Consider the following 23,988-nt stretch of genomic DNA (forward strand, 5'->3'; position numbering starts at 1 on the left):
CGATGGACCTGCTATTGTAAAAGTAACATTAAAGATACCAAAATAGAAAACATTTTCTCTCTTTCATGGACTCTGTCTTGACCTGTCATGGTATTTACTGGCTATTTCGTGTTGTGCCCTGCAGAGGCGTGCAAACCCTCACCTCCCCCCATCCCCTCTCTCCTGACTGTGTGGGACCCTTTCCCCCCAGAAGCAGCCTCAGCATCAAAGCACCTTAGCCCACACCTCAGCCCCCAGGGCAAAAAAAAGCCAGTCTCACTTTCCCAAAGGCCCCAAGGGATTGTAACCTCAGTCCTGGGACAGAGCTACCTGAATGGGGGTCGGAAAGAAGCTAATGCACTGTGTCATTGCCAGCCAGTGCGGGGACTGCTGCCACCACGTCCTGCCAGATGTCACCAAGGGGGGAGGTGCCCACCAGACCCTCCCTACATCCACACCCAAGTCCCTGCGAAGGTGGAGGGCAGCAGTAGTTGCTAAGTGGAGGTGGGAAGAGGAAGGCCTACAGCAGCGGGTGAGGGACCAGGCAGTTGAGAAGCAAATTAGGGGAGGGAGCGGCAGACAAAGACAAGAGCCCAGGCGCCAAGCCCTCGGCGCACACACCCGTTGCCCCATCCCACCTCACTGACAAGATAAAACTGAAAGGTAAGCTTACTAAAATTTCCAAGACAGCAAAGCATTAAACTTCACTGCAGCGCTCCTCTGAGTGCACTGGTCACGTGCCCAGGAAGCCGCACCCGACCTGCCCCTCCATCCCCCATCCCTCCCCACATCCTGACCACAACCCAGATGGACCAGGTAATTCCTCATTTCCTGTCATCCTGGCTTTCAGTCTGGAGCTTCTCACTCAGCCACTGTCCCAAGCTAACCCTGCCTCACTTGCAAGCGGTGACAAATTCTCTCCCTGACCCTGGAAACCAATACTTAACAAATTATTTCTCCTACCACTTGCTGCCACAGCCAGTACCCATCCTTTCCTAGCTTAGAGACCTGTTAGACATTAAAACTGTTGACTTCATTGCCGGTAGTTTTTTCCTTGCCTGTGTTTTATATGTGCACCCCACAGAGAAATTTAATGTAGGGTGTTGTCTGTAAACTTGTTTAATGTTTGGCAAGGGCTCACTCTTGATGGAGAGCCTGCACACACACACATTTTCCAGTGAATGCATCACTTTGTTAATGTTATCTCTACAGGAAATATGACTGAAAAGCTGGGACTTTGGATATTTTCCTTTCAAATAATAAAGCTAGATCATGTTAACTATTAGGTGGTAAACCAGAGCCTTCACATCGGCAAGGTGTTTTCTTTCTTTTTAAATGCTCAGTCAGCGTTACCATGCAGGGGTTGAGGGGTCAGGTATAATTCCCAGGAAGCGAGTTTGTACATAGGGTTCAAAGGTCACAGAACACTTAGACGCCATGGGGAAAGCACTATGGCATGGTCGTCAAATGCACGGGCTTTAGAGCCAGCCTGCCACCTGCAGACTCCTTCACTTCTCAGGGATTTACTGTCTTCACTGGGGAGAAGAGGATGCTAATAGTACCTGCATCAAGGGGTTGCTGTGAGGAATCAATGACCCGTCTCTGTAAAGCCCTTGGCCCAGCATGTTGTAGGTGCCCAATGACATTAAAGCATCAGTTCGTGGGTTGGTGAGAACCTCCACTCCAGCACTTGGTGAGCGGCTACCATGCGCTCAGCCTCGTTCATGAAATGCATCAGGCCAACCTGTGGCAAACCTCTTCTCCTTGAGGAGTAGCCCCAGTGGCAGAGAAAAGGCTGAGCTATTAGCTTGGAATCAGGTGATGAAAGACTTGGGGACGATGCTAAGAATTCAAGGCTTTCTCCCACGTGTGTATTACGGACACAATTTTTCAACTAAACTGGGACACTTTGGAGAGAAATGGGAGCACCATTAATAATTAAGCCAGAACAGCAGGTGTAAACCATAACCAGGCCTGAGAAGTAGGGTAGAGTCAACGCTGTAAGCCAGTTACATAATTTTTTTTCTCCTAGAGATTTCTACCCCAGGCAAAGAGGGACTTTATTGTGTTGACTGGGAGACCTGCCCAGCAAACTCCCAGCAGATTCTGGAGAGTCAGTTCCTACACCCACGGATCTATTGACCCTGATCATGGAGTACACGAGGGATGGTGAGAGTCAGCTCTCACTCTGAGCAGCTGTTTGGTTGGTGAGACATGACTAGTGAAAACAAAAACAAAATAATGAAAATGGAACAATCCAAACCAGAATGTGACTAAATGCTGGTGCTCACAGCATAGCACTTCAGACGGGATCAGTATGTGACAGAGTGTTGTGTCCAGAGAAAGTAAAATGTTTAAGGAAATAATATATGGGTAGTTAGGAAACTAGGATTTGATTGTAATCCTTGGTTTTGAGATGCATTCCTAAAAATAAAGGAAATTATAAAGTCTAAACATTATCTAGTATCTGTCCCAGATAACCCTCTAATTTATCCTCCTATTGGCAGCTATCTTTCTAAGACCACTTCTCATCAACAAGCCTCTTGCCATAAATCTGGGACAGGGTATACTTTTGACCCATGACAAAAGGGCCATACGTTATTTTGGGGAACCCTTCTAGAGATAATTAAGAATAAATTTTTAAAAGTTAGATTTTGGTCTCAGTGCACTGTGCAATACCTTTGGAAAAATTGTTGTACTTTATATTAGAATATTGAGTTTCTTTTATTGTATTTCCAAGAAATGATAAATTTGGAGACAGTTTATCTATTGTTTGGTGAGATCAGGAAGACCATGGAAACATTATAGTTGAATCCAATAGAAAAAATAGAACTTTGAAAAGATGTTATCTTTATCAAAACAGGTGAAATGGGCATCTGTTATCAAACAAGGCTTTTCTGGTATAAACTCATGGTGAATTGTTTCAGTGGTGGCATAACATTTATTAAGAAATTGGTACCCACTAGGCCAATTTCTTTAAAAATTCCCCTTTGAAGCTTACTCAAGTTCTGCTAAATTTTGCACCATGGAGGAAAATCAAGTGAGTCCGAGATTCCTATTTTTTAAATGAAAAATCTGGATTAATCTTGACTATTTAAAGCCAAATACTTCCCAGTGATAAAACCATTTCCAGAGAAAGAGCTAAGAAATAGTTTTAAACAGAAGAGAAAAATGCATCTTAAATGTGACCCACAGCTGTTTCAGACTTCCTGCGTCTCTCCCTTGACTCTCACCCATTCATTCATTCATCATGCTTCTAAATTATGACAACATTGGACGTGAAAAAGAAATCTAAGGCTTCTAGGGTCCCTAGCTCCTGGGAGTTTTCTATTTGTATAGAGTCTGGGAACAGACTAGACACACCAAAATAAAAACAAATAGCAATTTATTAAGAATGATGGTCAAAGAAAATGCTTAGCCTCTAGGATATTCACGGAGAGAGACAAAAATGTTGCCTTCCTTGGCCAGATATGGCCTTAGGAAGAGTAGGGTCAGTAGGGCTTGACAGATGGGCAGCTCACAATAAAGAAAGATGGTGGTGGTGGTATGGGTAGAAGAGACCAAGTTTTGGGGACATAGTAACTGCTTTACATATTTTAGCTCATTTAAACCTTAATGAGTTAGGTAGCCAATGGCTCCTTCCATGATACATGGCCTTTCTTTTTGTCTGTTTACTATTTAAAGGACATTATAAAAAGAAAAAAATAGGTAAATAAAATAAAGGACATTATAGAAGCAACAAATCAGGGGCTTGTGTGTACTTTCCGCTGTAGAAGAACAGATTAAAATTCCCTACGTTTTGAGAGACAGTAGAGTGCAGTGTTTTTCAGAGCTCAGGTTCTTGAGCCAGACTTCCTGGGTTCAAACCCTGGTGCTATTTCCCATCTGAGGCACTTTGGGAAGTTTACTTAAAACTCTCAGAGGTTCAGTTTTCTTATGTGTAAAAGGGCACTAATAATACTACCTACCCCTGCATAACTATCATATCCCTCATCTGCATTTTGGGACTACCTTGTATTCACCGCGGGCTGCTATTTTGCTCTTTCCACTCAGTCTCTTGCTAATTCTGCCAGAGACGAGGAGAACTGAGCTGGCTTCAATGGCTGACACTGTATCTTTTCTTCCTGTTAGTTTACCTTGCCCATTTTCACTAGTTATTTTTCAGCTTAATTAATTCCTTATATAGTTTCTTCAGTTATTTTCAACCTCCAGCTATTTTTCTTCAGTGAATCCACCATCACCTTCCTTGGGGCACTTAGCACAATAAATACTCACTTGTTTTTTGTCATTAGGTAATATTTATCCTTCCCTGTAATAAATAGTAGAATATCTATTATTTTGTATTTCATCCCACTTCCATAAAAATGAATAGAGAATGCTTAAATATTTTTATGACGGCGAGAAAAGGACAGCTGAGGTTCTAAGGGGTGCAATGATGAGAGAAAATTGTGCATTTGCTCTTGCTTTCTATACAAATGTAAAAATTAAAACTTGTAAGGGGTGTTAATAATATAGAGGAATATAAATTGCATTTATAAGCATATAATTTTCATATCTGAATCACTGTAAATAAATTTTATTCAAAAAATTTTTAAATTAATTTTCCCCAGTGAAATAAAAGCAAGCAAGAAATGTCAGAATAAGAAACTGATGATTAAAGTTTGGCCTGAACTTGTTAAGATAAAACTACCATCAGTTAAAATAAATTAAACAGTGTCAAGGTCTTATTTTGATCTATATTTAGTAGGACAGTTCAAAATTCTTGCCACTTTCTTGCTAAAAATTGCTTTGTAAGACAGAGACAAGAAAAGTGAAATCTAGGGATGCCAAACCCTTTCAGCTGTATCTTGTGAGGATTCACCTTCTTCTTTGAAGGCCACAGCTGTGAAACTCTAATAAGAGTCACCTGACAACGCTATTCAGCCGATTGCACTGAACGGGAATCCCCCCTTTACAACTAAAAGATGGTGACTATGGAAGACACTTGTGTGTGCACCAAGAGTGTTGTGTCACAGTCTTAGCTTTTGCTTCTTTTGTTTCTTAATCAGTTTGGGGAGTTATCCTTTCCAAGAAAACACTTCTTAGTTGCGGTAGACAGGTAAATATGGTTACTTCTTTTCAGTTACTGACAGCTCTGCTAAAACAATCTACCTCTGCAATTTTACTGACACTGCATCCTCCAAAAAACAAACAAAACAGAAAACGAAAGCACAGGACTATTACTTAGACTAAGGTTTTTCAATCTAAGCGCTAAAATCTTAGAGCTGACCAAAACTTTACCAGTGATTTAGTCCATTCATTACTAGCAACTGAAACAAAGCTCAGAAAGTTAGGTATATTATCTAAGACCACTCAGTTTGTTATAATAGCAACTAACAAAAATGATAAAACATACCTACTCTGTGCTAGGGTTTATGTTAGTGTTATCATAATAATTTATTTATAGTCTTCACAACACTTCTGAATGATTATCTATTTTATAGATGAAAAAAATGAAACTCAGAGAAGTTCAATGACTTACCCAGAACTCCTCCGTAGTAAGTAGTTGTGTTGAGTTTGAACCCAGGTCCTTCTCCCTGAAAACATACATATTCTTTCCCCACATGGTGCTGCCTCTCCAGGCAGAGGAGGATCTTTCCTAGAATGTAGATGTTAGCGTTCTGGTCCAGGATCTCTCCAGGGCAGAGCACCTCAGGGCTACTGGTATCGCGTCCTCCTCCTCCCTAGCAGGAATCACTCTGAGGGGTTACCGGCAAGATGGCGACCAGGACGAGTAACTGAGAGGCTCAGTGTGAGAAACTCGCTCTCTTAGGGCGGTGAATGTAAAGGTTAGCAGCTGTGAGAACATAAGGAGTAAGAAATTTGCCCTCTTATAGCCCTTTGGAGTCCTAACACCTGGTTGGAAGACAAATCCTTAAGTCAGAATTCCTGGTAGTGATAAATATATATGACTTTTTTCCAATTTAAGCTTTTCTTGCAGTAAGGATACTAAAATAACTCCTTAACTTGCTCTACAAAACTGATGGAATGTAACTTTTTCCTTCCCAGGTGACGTTGATTAAAGTGTTTTCAGAGGTCAAGAGAACATAAAGTATGAGTCTATAAAGATTCAATGTCAAAAAATTCTCATTTTTTCCCTTTTTTGGATGTTTGCAAAATTACCAACAGCTGAACATAAAAGTAACAAAGCAAAAATTGAATGTGTAAGCCAGAAATGAGAACATTCACGATGTGGGAAAAAAGGATATGCGAAACTAGCAGATCTATTTTACAAGAATCATGTTTTAGCACATCATTGCAGGACTCAAGGCCATTAATGGTTATTAATAGTCACCTGGGAAAATACTACTTTTTCTACTGCTCCAATTAATCTACAAAAATCTTAGATTCTACAGAAGTAAAAGTTTTACAGACGTTTCATATGAATCTTAATTTCCAAAATAGCAAAAGGGAGTATTTTATGTTTTTTATTTTTACATGTAAGACCAGCAAGTGACTTTTGAAAATACCTCTGTCAATACTAGATAGATAGATAGTAGATATTAAAATAAATGTAGAAATGCTTATAAATGATTATTTAGTAGGAGTATCAGTCCACATATCACTAAATATTAACTTCAATATTTCTGAATGATCAACAGCTTCTCATTTCAGTGGTGGGATCTTTTAAACACATCAAGAAGTGGAATGAGTCAAACAAAGTGACACTTAATATTTGTTTCGAAAACGAAAGTAAGTTACAATATTTGGGTATAGTTTGGTGCAACTGAAGAAATACTACTATCCTCTTACAGAATAAAGTAAGAAGAGGGGCTATAAGTGATGCTTTTTTTCCATAAAGAAATAAAAATTCTTTGCTCCTGCAACTTGGACCCAAGGGATTTCAACTCATCACTTTATGATCATGAATTCACTAACATGCCCACAGCACATCTGTGAAAAATAGACTTTATTACTGTTTTACAGATGAACAGAATTGAGAATGACCATACTGTAAATTGGTAGCAGAAAGGGAATAGAATAGAGACACAAACTTCAAACATACAGTCTGTGCCAGGCAGAATAATAGCCCTCAAAGATTGCCCACATCCTCATCTTCAGGACCTGTGAATATCTTAGGTTACATGACACAGGAGAATTAAGGTTGCAGATACAATTAAGATTGTTGATCCACTGACCTTAAAATATGGAGAGTAGCCTGGATTATCCAGGTGGGCTCAATATAATCACGAGGATCCTTAAAAGTGGAAGAGGGAAGGCAGAAGAGATCAGAGTGATGTGGTGTGAGCAATGTTTGACCCAATGTTGTTGGATTTTTTTTAATTGAAGTATAGTTGATTTACAATATTATATTAGTTTCAGGTGTACAGCATAGTGATTCAGTATTCTTACAGATTATACTCCATTAAAAGTTATTATAAAATAATGGCTATAATTTCCTGTGCTGTACAATATATCTTTGTTGCTTTTCTATTTTATACATAGTAGTTCATATCTCTTAATCCCTTGCCCCTGCCCCCTTCCCTTTCCTCTTTGTTAACCACTAGTTTGTTTTCTATATCTGTGAGTCTTTTTCTGTTTTGTGTGTACATATATATATATACTATATATATATATATATTCATTTGTATTATTTTTTAGATTTGAAAGTAGAAGAGGAATGTGGGCCCCTCTAGAAGTTGCAGAAAAACAGGGAAACAGTTTCTCCCCTCAGAGCCTCCAGAAAGGAATGCAGCCCTGCCTACAACCTTGACTTTAGCCTAGAGAGACCCACATTGGGCTTCTGACATACAGAACTGTAAGATAATAAATTTGTAATGTTTTAAGCCGCCAAGTTTGTGGTAATTTGTTATAGTGGCAATTGAAAACTAATACACAGCTGTTTAATCATTTAAGAGCCATTACTACAATCATAATCATTAAAAAAGACTGTAAATAATCAATTTAAGCAACCAGAGAATAACATTTAATTTGGAAATGCAAGTCCATTTTGAAGTAATAAAAGTAGAAGCACACAGATTCCTTGGCATAAAGAAAGATGGAAAAGGAAATATCTAAGAGGAATGTTTTTTCCTTTTCCACCAGAATACTAGAAGAGAAAGGAGATAAATAAAAAGAGCACATTGATCTAAAGGATAAGGTAAAAGTTTTAAAAATGTTGCTTGCAATAGCCTTCCAGAAGTTTGGGAATCTTTGTGCTTAGAGATCTTTAAGGTACACAGTGATCTGTTCTAGGATGGTTTAGATATATATTAGCCTGATGACAAGGGCCTAGACTAGACAATCTCTCATGGCCTCCTCCAGCCTAAATATTCTACACAGACTTGACTCTGTTCAATTCAATGCCACAATATTTATTACCTATCTACACAATGTAGGTCATCCTGCTATGAATAACCAAATAAGACATAAACTTTGACTTTAAAAAGTTCACAGTTTAATAGTGAACCAGAGTTAAACAACCAACCATATTTAAGCTAGACAATGAAAAGAATCATAAGGGATGGATAAGTGATATATTGATTAAAAATCATTAAATATCTAAAAATCAATGCAAAATAACCAATGCATTCTTACTGATTATAAAACAAACAACAATATCATTGGTCACCACTGCAGATTTCTAGGCATCAATTTATTACGATGAGAATTTATCCTGTCTTTCCTAAAACACTAGATAAGAAAGGTGAAAGAGTAAATAAAATTCTTTCATGTAGAATTTCAGCTAAAAAGTGCAGAAGGAATGATAGAATTAGAGTCTATCTAGAATGTAAAACTACCATTTTACAACCTCTGTATAAAATAATGCATCTGGGCAATGAGCATTGATAGATGCTAAAACCATTAAGTGAAAATTTGATGATGAATTTTATAATGGAGGGATCAGGCTAAGGCCACCTAAACACACCAAACTGCTTTAACATCACTAAGTAAGACACCAGCCATTATGTACCTCTTTGGGAGTTGTTAGGAAATAAACCATACCATCTATAAAGTATTCTTTCCCCCCAAATGCTTAACCCAAATCTAATACAGCCTCCAAATCTAAATATCTTTCACAGGAAAGTCAGGGATAGAGGAGTCAGTTCAAAAAGACATGGAAGCAGTCAGTTAAATACAGAATGTGGACCAGGATGCATAATCCACTTTCTCCAGCAAATCAATGACATTTCAAAAGGGAAGGGAGAGAGGACTGTTATAGAATAAGAGACTAATGAGACATAACAACCAACCTAACATGTAGAACATGTAGGATCCTGATTCAAAAAAGAAGCAACTCTAAGAAGGCATTTTTAAAGATCACCAGAGAAATTTAAATATGGACTAGGTATAAAAAAGATATTATGGGATTATTGTTATAATGTGATAAAAGCAAGGCATTATTAAAATTATTTCTTATCTATTAGAGATGCATACTGAGGTGTTCATAAATTTTACAAATATGATATCTAGTTATGCTTTTAAATACCCCTAAAAATAGCGTGTGTGAAGAATACATGGAAAGAGATTAGCAAAACAGTGCTATGTATTTAAGTTGCATGATGAGACATGAGGGTCATTACAGGTTTCCCTCTCCTTATATGTTTGAATTTTTTCATAATAAAAAGTTTTAAGGAATGAAAATAATTGTAAAGAAATAAAAAGGTACCTAGTCTATTTGATCATCCCTCATCACTGAATTAGTGAAAGCTTGATATATCTGTGCTAGAAATTTTCTTTATAGTTTTCTACATATATTTCTCACTAGCAATCTGACTTCTATCACTTTAAGATTGAATGCCTTCCACGTCATAGGGAAAGGATGTTTCCTACTGACCAAATTTGCAGTCTATATTACCAAGGATAAAAAATTATCATAAGTAAAATATTACTTCTAATGCTCAATAAGTAAAGGAGCAGTAGATCTGTTTCTGCTTGTTTGGGTGTATGTATACAGCTTCCAGTCACTTTTTATAGTGAAAGGTGAATATGGTGGGGAAATATTTGCAAATTTTCAAATTCCTTATGGTTTATGTGGTCAAGGTTAGTGTTGTTACATTTGTCAAAGTGCCTAATTCTCAACTTTTGAGGGGTTACAAACTGTAATGTGTCTGCTTTAAAGTGCTTATCTTATGTAAAATTCAGTCCAGACATTTATAATTAATAATGTTACTCTCTTGCCTAATTTTAAAGTACAACAGAGACTTCTCTATGAGAACAAAGGGCTGCAGGACAAAACAGATTCATCTTCAACATTGCTACATATATGCATGAATGTCAGATCTGGTCTACAGTAGTTCAAGTTATAGGATTAAACTTCGGAAGTTCATGAAAAGACTGTTTAGCAATAATCCTAGCAGTGGAGCAAAATATAAATCTCATCTTAGGCTATTCAGGAAGCCTTTGACAGCATTTTAAATAGATGATCCCTTTTTTAAAAAATGTTATCCTTTAAAAACCTTTTATTTGCAAATAATTTTTCTGGAGAAGGCTTGAAGGTGCCTACATCCTCAAATTACATTTTAATGTGATTAAAAATATTTTCAAAGAAATGTAAAATTTCATAACACAAATACAAACTTTAATCTTTTTGTCTGAAATACCCTAAAATTTTTTAAATGTAATACACTGTCTTTTCTTTTTAAAGGTAGCTTGGCATGAATAGACACCCAGAAAGCTGTAGATGGTATTTTCCACCAGAAGAAAGTAAAGACATAGCAGGTAGGAAAATTAATCCACATTAACAAGCTATGTTACAGAGATTTAAGGTATTTTAGCTAGTTTTTTCCCTGTGCAAGTTTAGTTATGTGGTCAGGGATTGTAGGTATAATGGCAATGAAGTTGATTATTTCTGCAGTATAAGCAGGGTATGCATTACATATTTTTTAATGTAAAAAACTGTGCTATGGGTTACAACAATTACGAAGATGTTTTGTAATTATGGCATTTGGTTCGGCTGAGGGTACAGAAAGAATGATGCTTCAAGATTTATGTATCATATAACACCCATTACCTTTTACCTCTTCTTCCTATGCCTGAAACCCAAAGATCTTACCGACCACGGCCTCAGTGTATTTCCCTTCCGCAGGAAGAGGGAAGTACTGGTTTGGTGATAAGTTGCTGCCATATCCCAGGAGAAAACCTTCCAGTTTTACATTAGGATTTGGACGCAGGAACTTCAAGAGGATGGAGTCACTTGTGGTATTGATGTGGACCTTCAGGTTTGGCCTTTTACCTAAAGATGGGAACGGAAATATAGGTGGCTGTTACTTCACCTCTTTAGCATCCCAAGACAAATTTGGAGCCCAAGTTACTGGCTAGAGGCATTGTTATTGGAAATCGTGATATCTAGCTACTCAAGATCACAGCACACCCACCGAAATAGCTAAAATACAGCTAATTTTGAGATCAAAGAAAACAGACTTAATAACATATAAAGCAAAAGCAGTCTAGAATACAAAGTAAAATCTTAGGGTTTAATATTTTGTAGTTTATTATTGAGCAGGTAAATGGGATTTAAGGCTATCTTGGCTATCCACAGTTGGTCAGAACCTTCATTTTATACATCCTATCTGGGAATGGTGAAAGGATCTGAAATTTCTTATTGGTAAATTGAATTACTGCAATTTAAAACCCCCAGCCTCCTCAGTGCTGGTCTCCAGCAGTATCCTCGCAGGGCTTAGTGATTAACAGAGTTGGAAAGGGAGGGAAGTGGGTGGGGTTTGGCTTAGGGGTAACTGAGATAGTAGAATAAGGGATTCTAAAAGGAGCAGGGCTGAGAAGAAAGATGATTAGTTCTATCTGGAGTTCGCTGGGTCAGTGAGACAACTGACTGTTGTCTCACTGATAGTCAACTTACTGTTGGAAATATCCAACAGTAAGTTGACTATCTAAGTGTGATGCTCGCAAATGGGGTCCAGATCCATCTGGGTGTCTTTAGTTTATAAATGATTATTGGGTGAACTTCCCCAGAGAGACTGCAGAGTAAGCAGAGAAACTCTATATTTTCAAGGCATTATTATTATTATTATTATTATTATTATTATTTAACTATGAAGGCAACAGGGATGGACAATCACACTAACCAAATGTCTTGACCAAGCAATGAGGAAACAACACTGTCTTTTGTCTTTGGGGCCAGAAGGAGCTGGGTTCAAACTGCAGCTCTGCCATATACTTATAAGTGTGCCCTGGCTGCTCACTAACCTGTGCTTGAGCCTCTTCTTTCTTGATCTGTAAATTATGGATAACGATGTCTACTTTGACAGGTTGTTTACAAAGGTTAGTGCAAATGGCAATATCTTAAAGCTGGTACACAGTAATTGCTCGATAATTGGTTACTTCATCAGGTCCATCCAAAGCCCGTTAGTCACAGTTTAGAAATGCAAAAAAGCTTTGTTAGGTTTTTGTAAGTTCATGTCAAACTAATTTGGCAACAAAACTCAATCTGAACTGTTATGAGGCCACTTAGTCTTTCTTTAATCTCACTGAATAGTCAGTGTGACTTATTCACATGTTTAATTATAGGAATCTTTTTTTAAATTAATTTTTATTGGAGTATAGTTGCTTTAAAATGTTGTGTTAGTTTCTGCTGTACAACGAAGTGAATGAGTTATCTATCTATCTATCTATCTATCTATCTATCTATCTATCTATCTATCTATCTCCACTCTTTTTAGATTCCCTTCCCATTTAGCTCACCACAGAGCATTGAGTAGAGTTCCCAGTGCTATACAGTAGGTTCTCATTAGTTATCTATTTTATACATAGTAGTGTACATATGTCAGTCCCAATCTCCCAATTCATCCCACCACCCCTTCTCCCCTTGGTAACCATAAGTTTGTTTTCTACATCTGTGACTCTATTTCTGCTTTGCAAATAAGTTCATCTGTACCATTTTTCTAGATTCTAATTATAGGAATCTTAATTCCTAGAATTAAATGTGCTTAATTAAAGGGTGCTGATCAAGACCCCACTGAAAAGGTTACTTAATACATGGTCTAGGCATCCTAGTACATTTCTAAAATCCAAAGGTTTTCTGAATTCTAAAACAAGTCTGGCTCTGAGAGTTTTAGATAAGAGATTGTGGACCTCAATTATTTTCTTTCTTTATTTCACTGGGAATTCATATTTTAAAAATATTTTACCTATTGGGAAGACTGTATTTACTAACTTAATAATTCAGTCTATTTCTCATTAATCGAAGACTTATATTGTATATATACCAGTCAGGACCTCTAAATAGCATGGGTTTCCCAAAGCTATCACTCTAAATTTATACTATTCCAGTCAAAAGTCATCCTGGGCGACCTCAATATAGCCAATATAGAAGGATTCCATTAGGCCTTTGAAGCAATAAAAACAACACGTCTTGGAGACCAGGCTGTGGGAACCACTGTCTTACTTTAGCAGTCAGTACTACTATTTCCAGGTATGTGCATAGTACTTTGTACTTCCCAAGAATTTGATAAAATTTCTATAACTTCTTGGTTTTCTGACTGCTATTGCTACACTTGTGGCAAAAAACCCAGAGACACTGAGCAGCTTATCCAAAAGTCTGAGGGAAACTCATCCCCAGCTCACCTAGTCCAATTCTCTTATAGGACAAATGACTAAATTGAGGGCAGCCACACCTCTATCACTCTGCAGGTTAAGTGCAGGGTCCAAACTGCATCTTAGGTTCTCGCTAGGCTGGACTTCCTGCTCTCATTTTTATTGAGAACTTTGTCATGACCCAACTGAGTAAGGAGTAGCTAACCCCCATACCGTAATGCTGAAAATGATGCTAACTGATAATGTTTTGTCCTAACTTCATAAGATTTTGATAAGGTGTTTTTATATATATATATATATATATAAAATCACCTTATCAAAATCATAGATAGACAGATAGATAGATAGATAGATAGATAATCTCACATATATAACACAGATTTTGGTCAAGCCAATTTTCCCCTTCTTAGTTATGTGTGTAGATTAACCCTACAGTTAATCTAGGGTTAATATTCTGCTACCTTATAAGGTTATCGGGTCTCACAATAAATCAAAAAACAGCTGGCCTGTTTCCAACACCTGGTTGGGAAGAAGAGATTAGGAATCTTCATGAACTTAGGCTGCACTCTTTTTGGGTTAAGAGCCAAGAGTCACAGCATCATCACATTAGACCTTTGCTCACAGACTGTGACCTGATGTACCATGTTACTCCCTGCCTTGGAAAGTGGGAAGGATGGCTGTACCAACTGAGAAAAAGGAAGGTTGTAAACAGAACTACTGACTAACAAAAGTGGAAGTGTTCTTGCTTCCTCTGCCCAGAATTTTCATGACTCCAGTCTTTCTCCCCTTTTTTTTTTTAATAGAGAGAAAGTCTTATTTATTTATTTATTTATTTATTTATTTATTTATTTATTTATTTATTTTTGGCTGTGTTGGTCTTCGTTTCTGCGCGAGGGCTTTCTCTAGTTATGGCAAGTGGGGGCCACTCTTCATCGCGGTGCGCGGGCCTCTCACTATCGCGGCCTTTCTTGTTTCGGAGCACAGACTCCAGACGTGCAGGCTCAGTAATTGTGGCTCACGGGCCTAGTTGCTCCGCGGCATGTGGGATCTTCCCAGACCAGGGCTCGAACCCGTGTCCCCTGCATTGGCAGGCAGATTCTCAACCACTGCGCCACCAGGGAAGCCCCTTTCTCCGTTTTGCTAATAATTTATGTCAATAAATACATCAACATCATGTAACTTTTTGAATAAATTAGCATTTATCTGACCTACTTTCTCCAAAATTCCAATTCATACTACTCTCTAGAGCTAAACTTTTAAAAGTCCTGAGAAAGCAAAAAGCACACAAACAAATCTTTTCTCAAAACAGCATCACAAATTTAATAGTATTTTGAGACTCTCATCCCAGTGCCTTACTGGATCTAGGAACTCAAATCCCTTTATTATCTTGCTACACATGAATTCTGTCTTTTTTTTTTTTTTTAATTTATTGGAGAATAGTTGATTTACAACATTGTGTTAGTATACCGGAAAGTGAATCAGCTATACATATACATATATCCACTCTATTTTAGATTATTTTTCCCATGTAGGCCATTACAGAGTATTGAGTAGAGTTAGAGTTCCCTGTGCTATATAGTAAGTCCTTATTAGTTACCTATTTGTTACTTCTCAACATCTCTCATTCCTCTTTGGCCAGTATAAATCTTCTCATATTCTGCAATGCATACGAGGCCCTGGCCCTACACCTATGCTCACATTGTCACCCAGCATGGATTCCCTCAATATCCCTTTGCTCACTCAGTTATGACCCCATTGACACTTTCAGAGCTCAGCAAAATGGTTAAGCAATTTTTTTATCCTTTTCATCTGAATAAGTTCCTCAAGTGTCCCTTCAAATGAATGTTTGGACTAGTATTCAATTTTACATTCTTAAACAATTTCCCCAGTATTTTAAGGTATATCTCAGTGCATCCTATAGTAATTTTTCATCTTTGATAAATTTATCTTCACTCCAAGTAATTCTGTCTTAAAGGCCTGGAACACTAGTCATGTAATAACAGTTATCTTTCAACAGTTAGCACGAAGACCTCAGGTGAATGACTTAAGATAGAGATAATAAAAAAAAGTACAACATGATACAAGCTTAACTAGGAAAACATTGATAAGTAAAGTGGCATATATATCACCCAGGAAAGCCCAGGAGTACAGAGAAATAAGAGTACTGGAAGAATATTTTATTGCATCCTATATGAGAAACAAAGCCTATACTAATCAAGAGTGAGAGAAAACGAAGAATGTGAGCATTTCAGGAAAGCAATACTAGAACGGCTGAAAAAAAAGATTGCATGTTGGCAAAGTAGAACTTTGGATCTATGACAGTTGTTTCTAATCCTCTGTTTGCAACACCCTAGGGTATCTCTATAAATATTTCAAAGGGTGTTGTGAAATTTTAAAAGAAAAAAATCCCTTTCAAAACAAAATTAGAAATAATCCCCATTTAATTTTTAAAAGAAAATAAATGCCCTGTGGCATTAAAAACAGTGAGGAAGGTAGTGAGATGAGAAAAATCAGACAAAAGGTAGATCGCTACAAGTTCATAGAACCCTCTGGATCAACCAGAGGAGTCAGGTTGCTATTGCTATTGCTATAGATACAGGTGCTGAGCAGACATTTAATGCTGACCGCAGAATTCTGAGTGCCTGTGGTCAGTGTCAATAAAATTCTGTAAAGAAACATAGCCCAAACACAAGGCACTTAGTTAAGCCAGCTAAACTACCATGGACATCCAGTCACTGATCTGTGAGAAAGGAGTTCCCATCACAACCCGTTTAGTAGGAGGAATTCTTTCATGTCTAATTTCTCTTAAGCTTATCTTAACACTTTCCAAAATATTTCAGAATGTGGTCTAAATTGCTGATATGAAGTTGGTCAAGTTGATAAAACCACTTCAAGAGAAAAACTGCAAAACACGAAAGTTCTCTTCTAAAAGTAAAAAATATCTATTAGTGTAGTAGCTGTAAATGCCTTAGCCTATAAGCTCTCAGTGTTGTAAAACAGTAAATAGCAAGTTTGAGAATAATCAGATTAGCAATTATTTCCATAAGATATTAAGTAAAAGAATAGCTATTATAGTGATGTCAATAAAATAATGACTCAATTGTTTCAGGATTAAAAGAATAAACCCTATTCTTTTCTATAAACCCATAGTATGTTCCTCTTTTTTTACACACATTCTATTTACACTGCCAACCTGTATACTTGTTCAGTCACTTATTTTGTTATACAAAATCAAATTTTCTAAGACATCAAAATAATTAAATCAATTCCCATCAGTTCAGATATGATATGTGAAGCATAGGCTTTAAAAAATGATAAATTGGACTTGATCGAATTTTAGTTTTGAACTTTAAAAGGACTAATAAGAAAAAGAAAAGGCTAACTGCAGGTTGGCAGAAAACATTTGCAGTACATTTACCAATTAGAGGCTTGCATCCAGAATATTTAGAAGAATATTTTCTACTCAATAAGACAAAAAAAAAATTTAAGAATAAAGGGCAAAAGGCTTGAATAGATCCCTCACTAAAGGAAATATATGATAACCAAGAAGCACATGAAAAGATGACATGAGGGTTGTCAGATGTTTTCTGTAAGGGGTCAAATAGTAAATATTTTAGACTTTGCAGACCATATGTTCTCTACTACAACTACTCAACTCTGCCATTGTAGTACAAGAGCAGCTATAGACATTAGACATTATGTAAACCAATGGACATGTTTGTGTTCCAATTAAACTATATTTATAAAAATAGGCAGTTGGCTAGATTTGGCCACCCAGTCATAGTTTACCAACTCCTGGTCAACATCCTTAGTCTTCAGGGAAATGCAAGTTAAAACCACAGTGAGAGATACCATACACATTAAGAATGGCAAGAATGAAAAGACTGTCAATAACAAGTGTTATGCAGAATTTGGAGCAACTGGAGCTCTCATACATTTTGAGTGTGAATGTTAAATGTTTCATGAAGTTTCACCACTGGTGAAAACTGTTGGTCAGTTACCAAATAACCCATCAATTTCATTCCTAGGTATTTACTCAGGAAAAATGAAAATATAAGTTTATGCAAAGGCTTGTGTGCAGATATTCAAAGCAGCACCAAAATGGAAAGAACCTAAATGTCCATCACCAGTTGAATGGATAAAAAATTATGGCTTATCCATACAATGGGATATGACCCAGCAATAAAACAGAACAGCATTTCAATGTGGTTGAATCTCTCTGGTTTGCCATAATGCCACTGTAGAATGAGCCAAATCTTCCTCACCTCTGTAATCACCTTATACAGACTCTCCTGATGGGAGGACATTCAAGCATCTTGCCATTACAGTACTGGTGAAAGTAGTTTTAATAGTGCCTAATATTATTATTCACCATTAAACAAGTGGTACATATATAAAAGCAGCAAGTCCTTTTCAGGCATTACTATGCTCCAAGAACTGAACATTCTAAGTTTCAGATGTATTCTGTGTTCTTCTCAGACAGCTAGCTTGCAAGTGGAAACATTCCAATGCCTTCATGATCAGAGCAGCTAATTAAGGAACTGTCAAGACGTCACATCTCAAGTTTATGTATTAAACAGGGCAGTTACTGTCTGATAACACATTCAAAAGGTTCCCCCCAAAATCACAGCTTGATGGCATAGATTGTGTTTAACTGAACCATAATGCTAAGTTATACAAACCATAATTTTAACATGGGACTTGGCAATAATTTAACATTTGTTTTAATTCTTAGGGAGTGAAAAAGGTATCATATAACAGTGTGCTTACATGACTCTACCTGTCCTGGTACCATGATCCAAGGAAAGATGTTAGAAGGAGAAAGAAAACCATATGGAATTACATTAATTTTTCTGTGACAGCCATAAGGTAAAGGGAGTGGCCAAGGCAATTAGACAGGTGTCTTCAGTTGTTCCTGATCATTCAGTAGAAATGTATAGTCTGTAGTTTATGACATGGCTTTTCTTACCAATAACAAACACCTGAAAGCCAGTGACATGACTAGAAATTTTCCACAGCAAGAAAAGCATGGCACCTTCAGTTAAATATTTTAAGGAGAATGAAGATTAAATATCGCTATTAATCAAATAATATTGGGTATTATAAAAACTACTTCTACAAGTGCTGTAATGGCAAGATGCTTGAATAACCTTCCATCAGAAGGAAAGTCTGTGCAAGATGGTTTCAAAGAAAAGGGAAGTCCGGGCCCATTCTGCAGTGCATGATGGCATGCCAGACAAGATAGGTGGAAGGAATTAAATTGCTTTGGTGATGATGGTGGTGGTGGGGGTGCGTGTATTCAGAGTTATAATTAAAAGCACTCATAGAATTATACTAGACAAATCCTTTTAAAATTTCAAGTTGTTATATTCTTACTATTAACCCCATATATCTCATGGTATCCTGGCTCTCTGTATCTCCAGATTGGAATTCTTCCTCAAAACCCCATAGATTCTCTATCACTCTCTTCCCAACTCTTCACCAAGGTCCAGTAAAGAATTTTTGAGAACTTGCAAAGAGCTAGTGTGCAGTAAACACGGAGCAGCTCTACAACATGTCTTCCAGAAACAGGGATGTCAATGACAGTTGTTTAAGTTGTGCATTGCAAAAGTCTGAATGGCACCGTTCAAACCATCTTTTATTTACGGCCCTATATAGCAGCCACATTCACAAAGATGATGCATAAATAATTGCTATTTACAAAAATGGGCAATTTGGTAAATGTAGCCATCTTGAAATTCTCTAATCTCTTCCCATAGGTCTCAAACTGCTCCCACCCACCCACCCCGGCTTTCTTACTTCATGCCTTTGATTTCTATCTCCCCTGCCTTCTGATTCTGCTGTCACTGGTAATGCGGGGCTTTGGGTGGTGGGTTGCCTGGCATAAGGAAGATAGGGACCTACAAACACTTTCGACATTGTGCTCCCTAACTTACAAATGAAATTACTTCACCAAATATATACAACTCAGATGATGAATCAGGGATCTAAATAAGAACAATAGAGGAAAAGAGATTCTGGGCATTCAGGAAATGATAAATTAATAGCACACAGCTTTAGAGGTGAACAGAAGGCCTCCCTTCTTGTGTTTTTTACAATATAAGAATATATGTATGGAAGCAATCTAAGTGTCCAGCAACAGGTGAATGGATAAAGATGTGGTATATACATACAATGGAATATTACTCAGCCATAATAAAAGAATTAAATTTTGCCATTTGCAGCAACATGGGTGGACTTGGAGGGCATTATGCTAAGTGAAATAAGTCAGACAAAGACAAATACTGTAAGATATCACTTACACATGGAATCTAAAAAATACAACAAACTAGTGAATATGACAAAAAAAGAAGCAGACTCACAGATATAGAGAACAAATTAGTAGTTACCAGTGGGGAGAGGGAAGAAGGAAGGGGAAATATAGGGGCAGAGGATTGAGAGGTACAAACTATTAGGTATAAAATAATCTACAAGGATATATTGTGCAACATGGGGAATATAGCAAATATTTTATAATAACTATAAATGGAGTATAACATTTAAAAATTGTGAATCACTATATTGTACACCTATAACTTACATGTTATATATCAATTATACTTCAATAAAAAAGAAAGTATATAAGAAATACCTTTTAAGAATATGTAAGAAAATATCTGAAAATATAAGAAAAAATCCTGATTAAAATAATTTAGATATATATAAAGCAAGATTTTTATAAATCTAAGGAAAGATGGCATTTTTTAAAAAGTATAGGAAAAAAGTTGTGGTTAAAGTGCCATAAGCCACATGGACAGCTGCCAAAGCCAGGGACTGGGGGGCTTTAAATAAACTCACAATTTGACTTCACACATACAGGATCAATGTCAGCAAGAAGCTCACAGCAGAGCGCCCCGTGATCTCTGCTCCAGCTCCAGCAGAGCAGGCTGTTCCCTTTCCTGTGCCCCGAGGTGAGACTGCCAGCTGGAGGACATGTGCCCACAGGCAACATGTGCTCTCAGAGTTCAGGAAATAAAAAGTCCAGCTTACCTGGAGAGCTCCTCTCAGAAGCCACACCCGAACGATTCCCATAGAGCTAACACCCCCACCCCCACCCCAGCAGTCAACTAGTTAACTTTTTATTAGGACATTATTGTCATCAGCTACACAGAGGATGTTTTGCTATTGAATTCAGAAAGAACTGCCATTTTGCCAAAAATCTGAGGGGGAAAATGTTTTCTTCCTAATGGGGCACTTTATATCTATTTGCCCAGCTGTTTGTGTAAGTGAGTTCCATTTCAGCTAAAACAACCACGGTTTCAACCACAGTTTCCACCTTGGTAAGAATTCCCAATGCTCTGATTCCTCAGGCCAATACTTCACCGTCTGGTGACTTTGGATGACTGAATTAGACTGAACCTGCCAATGTTGATATTTCAGCACCACTTGGCAGGGCTAACAGTTTTACTAAAGGAGCAAAAACTTCATTAACTACTTTATAACCCAACCAATAGCCCAGCAGGAAAATTACTTTTCATAGACTACCTTCTAAATCAATAGCCTCTCATCCTTAAGGAGAAATCTTATCCTGAGACATATACAGTTGTCACTTGCACACACTTCCTTGATCTAATTCTCCCAAAATTAGTCTTTAAAGTCTGAAGCATGCTGGGGTTTTTTTGTTTGATTTTTTTCCACCGGGGGTAGGTAGGAGGGGCAACTACATGCAATCAATGACCATGTATTTGCTATAAGGGAAGGGAGGCACTAATGTGGTTCACTTCAAACAACTACAAAGTCTAAATAAAATCTATATTTGCTTTGGGGAATTTGGGGAATTAGTATTTTTACTCATCTGCTTTTCATTGTATCCATTCACTTACAACAAGGTACTAGGCATTAGTGATACCAATTCAAATATGACCTATCTGATCACAAAGATTGTGCATTCTAGTAAATTAAGCACATAAATAAGTCAACTATTTCAGTGCAGCATGATTAGAACAATTTGTTCAATGCAGCTACAGTAGAGGGGCTCTAGATCTGATGGAAGGGGTGGAACAAGAGGATATATAACAAATGTGTCCCTTTGGTTTTATTAAACTGGTCACCAAAATAGTTTTTATGCCATGAGGATTTGCCAAATTCAGGTAGGAAAGTAGATATCAAAATCTGTTTTGTAATACTTTTTCTGTACTGCTTTAGACAACTGGTAGATTCTTAGTAATTATTAGTTTTTAATACATGTAAAAGAAAAAGAAGAAAAGGCTAAGGGACTTAACAAAACTCAGTCCTTTCTTTTCGTTCTTTTTGTGCTTGATTTCATGAAAATCCTGGAGGTGATTTGCTTACATGTTCTTGCTATTTAAAGTAAGGCATGATAACAATAGGTCCTCCTGACGGAAAAAGGGATAGGTTCCATGCCAGGGTTCTTAAAGAGGAGTCCCCCAGTTAGAGCATCAGGATCACCTGGGAACTTGTTATGAGTACAGACTCTCAGACCCCACTCCAGACCTCTTGAATCAGAAACTTGGGGGTAGGGCAGTAACCTGTATCTCAACAAGCTGTTTGGGTAATTCAGATGCATACTCAAGTTTGGGAACCATTACTCTTTGCAAACTCAGTGCATCAAAATTAAAATTAATGGGCCCAATGTCTTTTGAAAGAGATTTACAGATATGCAATACAGTATGGAGGAAAAAGGACCTCACCCACCATGTTAAATGTCCTGTCATGAGAATTTTATATATATTTTGGTCTTTGAAAAAACTCTGTGAATTACAGTTTTCTGGGATTATAATTTCTGGAGATACAAAAGGTAAATCGTTTTTAAATGTTAGGAACATTTCTCTGACTTCTAGCATCAATTACATGTCTTTAAATCTGACCAATATTTAGAGACTTAAAATGTTAACTCATCTTTGCTTCTATGATAAAAAATTTCAAACATAAGAAAAGTTGTAAGAATTGTGCAGTGCACATCCATAGAGCCACCACCAAGAGTCAATGCTCAACATCATACGGTACTTGTTTTACCACATATTTATCCATCTCTCCATTCTTTCATCCATCCATCCATCTAAGTTTTCAATGAATTTCAAAGTAAATTGCACTTCACTATTCTTCCTCCTAAACACTTCAGTATGCGTATCATTAACTAGAGTTCAATATTTACATTTTTCTTTGGAGATAAAATTTACATATAAATTAAATACATAAATCTTAACTATACATTGCTGATTCTTTCCAAATGCCATACGTATATGTAACCCAAACCTGTATCAAGACTTAGAATAGGGCTTCCCTGGTGGCGCAGTGGTTGAGAATCTGCCTGCCAATGCAGGGGACACGGGTTCGAGCCCTGGTCTGGGAAGATCCCACATGCCGCGGAGCAACTGGGCCCGTGAGCCACAATTACTGAGCCTGCGCGTCTGGAGCCTGTGCTTCGCGACAAGAGGCCGCGATAGTGAGAGGCCCGCGCACCGCGATGAAGAGTGGTCCCCGCTTGCCACAAATAGAGAAAGCCCTTGCACAGAAACGAAGACCCAACACAGACAAAAATAAAATAAATAAATAAATAAATAAATAATTAAAAAAAAAAAAAGACTTAGAATATTACCGTCAACCCAGAAGGTTTCCTCACATTCCTTGTCAGCCCATTCCCAGCCCATCTGCCTAGAAACAACTATTATTCTATTTTACTGTCATAAATTTGTTCTCCCTGTTCTAGACTTCAGTTAAATAGAATCCTACAATATGTACTCTTCCATGTAAGGCTTCTTGCACTCAACATAATGTTTTGGAGATTTATCAGTTCTGTTTTGTGCATCAGTAGTTTTTGCTGTTGTTATTTTCACTGAGTAGTATCCAGATAATTATTAAAACTAACATTTTTATATCTTCCGATGTCTTCACAAAGTATGAACCTCTCTTGATTGATTGATTTTTTAAAATATTGATTATATTGTAATACAAATTTCTCTGAGAACAAGTGAATTTATATATATACATATTTTTTCTTTCCAGGTATTTACATTATGCTATTTACCAGGTAAACAAAACTATTTATAAACTCTCCTATTTACAATAGACACCTAATCATAAGACTTAAATAAAGGTTTAATGGTAAAGTCAGACAAAACTATATAATGATTTCATTTCCACTGGAAGGCTAAGCAGTGGTCACTGATACTCAAGTTCTCTGATATCTTTCCCTGTCACTCCCAGCTAATGGAACACCAGGCCAAGTGAGCCACTTTTGAAAATATTGACTTTCTTATGTCCAAGAGTGATTTTCACTAGAAGAAACTAGTTAAATTTAAACATGTGTCATTAGGAAAAACTAATTGCTTGTCCTGACAATCTCAAAATGATCATGTATCAAAAAACAGAAAAGCTGTCATTCTGATTAATATCACTCTCTTTGGTCAATTTTTCCAAAAGGACCAATATTTCTTATTCTTTTTGTTTCTCAATAACTCCAATATGGCACAGAGT

At 37.2% G+C, this 23,988-nt stretch overlaps 1 protein-coding gene across 37 annotated transcripts in view; it reads right to left on the reverse strand.

Annotated features, from left to right (window-relative positions):
• The window catches only part of ABI3BP (ABI family member 3 binding protein), a 272,400-nt gene that overhangs the window by 198,300 nt on the left and 50,112 nt on the right, over positions 1-23,988 (reverse strand). For all 37 annotated transcript variants that reach the window (XR_014244699.1, XR_014244700.1, XR_014244701.1 and 34 more), the window contains exon 2: positions 11,015-11,194. Coding sequence is in view for 34 of the 37 variants with exons in the window: in XM_082392047.1 (XP_082248173.1) it covers positions 11,015-11,194 (180 nt within the window). In the remaining 3 variants the exon portion in view is untranslated. The remainder of the gene's footprint in view (positions 1-11,014; positions 11,195-23,988) is intronic.

The sequence above is a fragment of the Balaenoptera borealis genome (genome assembly GCF_965194805.1).
Source record: "Balaenoptera borealis genome assembly, chromosome: 5".
NCBI lineage: Eukaryota > Metazoa > Chordata > Mammalia > Artiodactyla > Balaenopteridae > Balaenoptera > Balaenoptera borealis.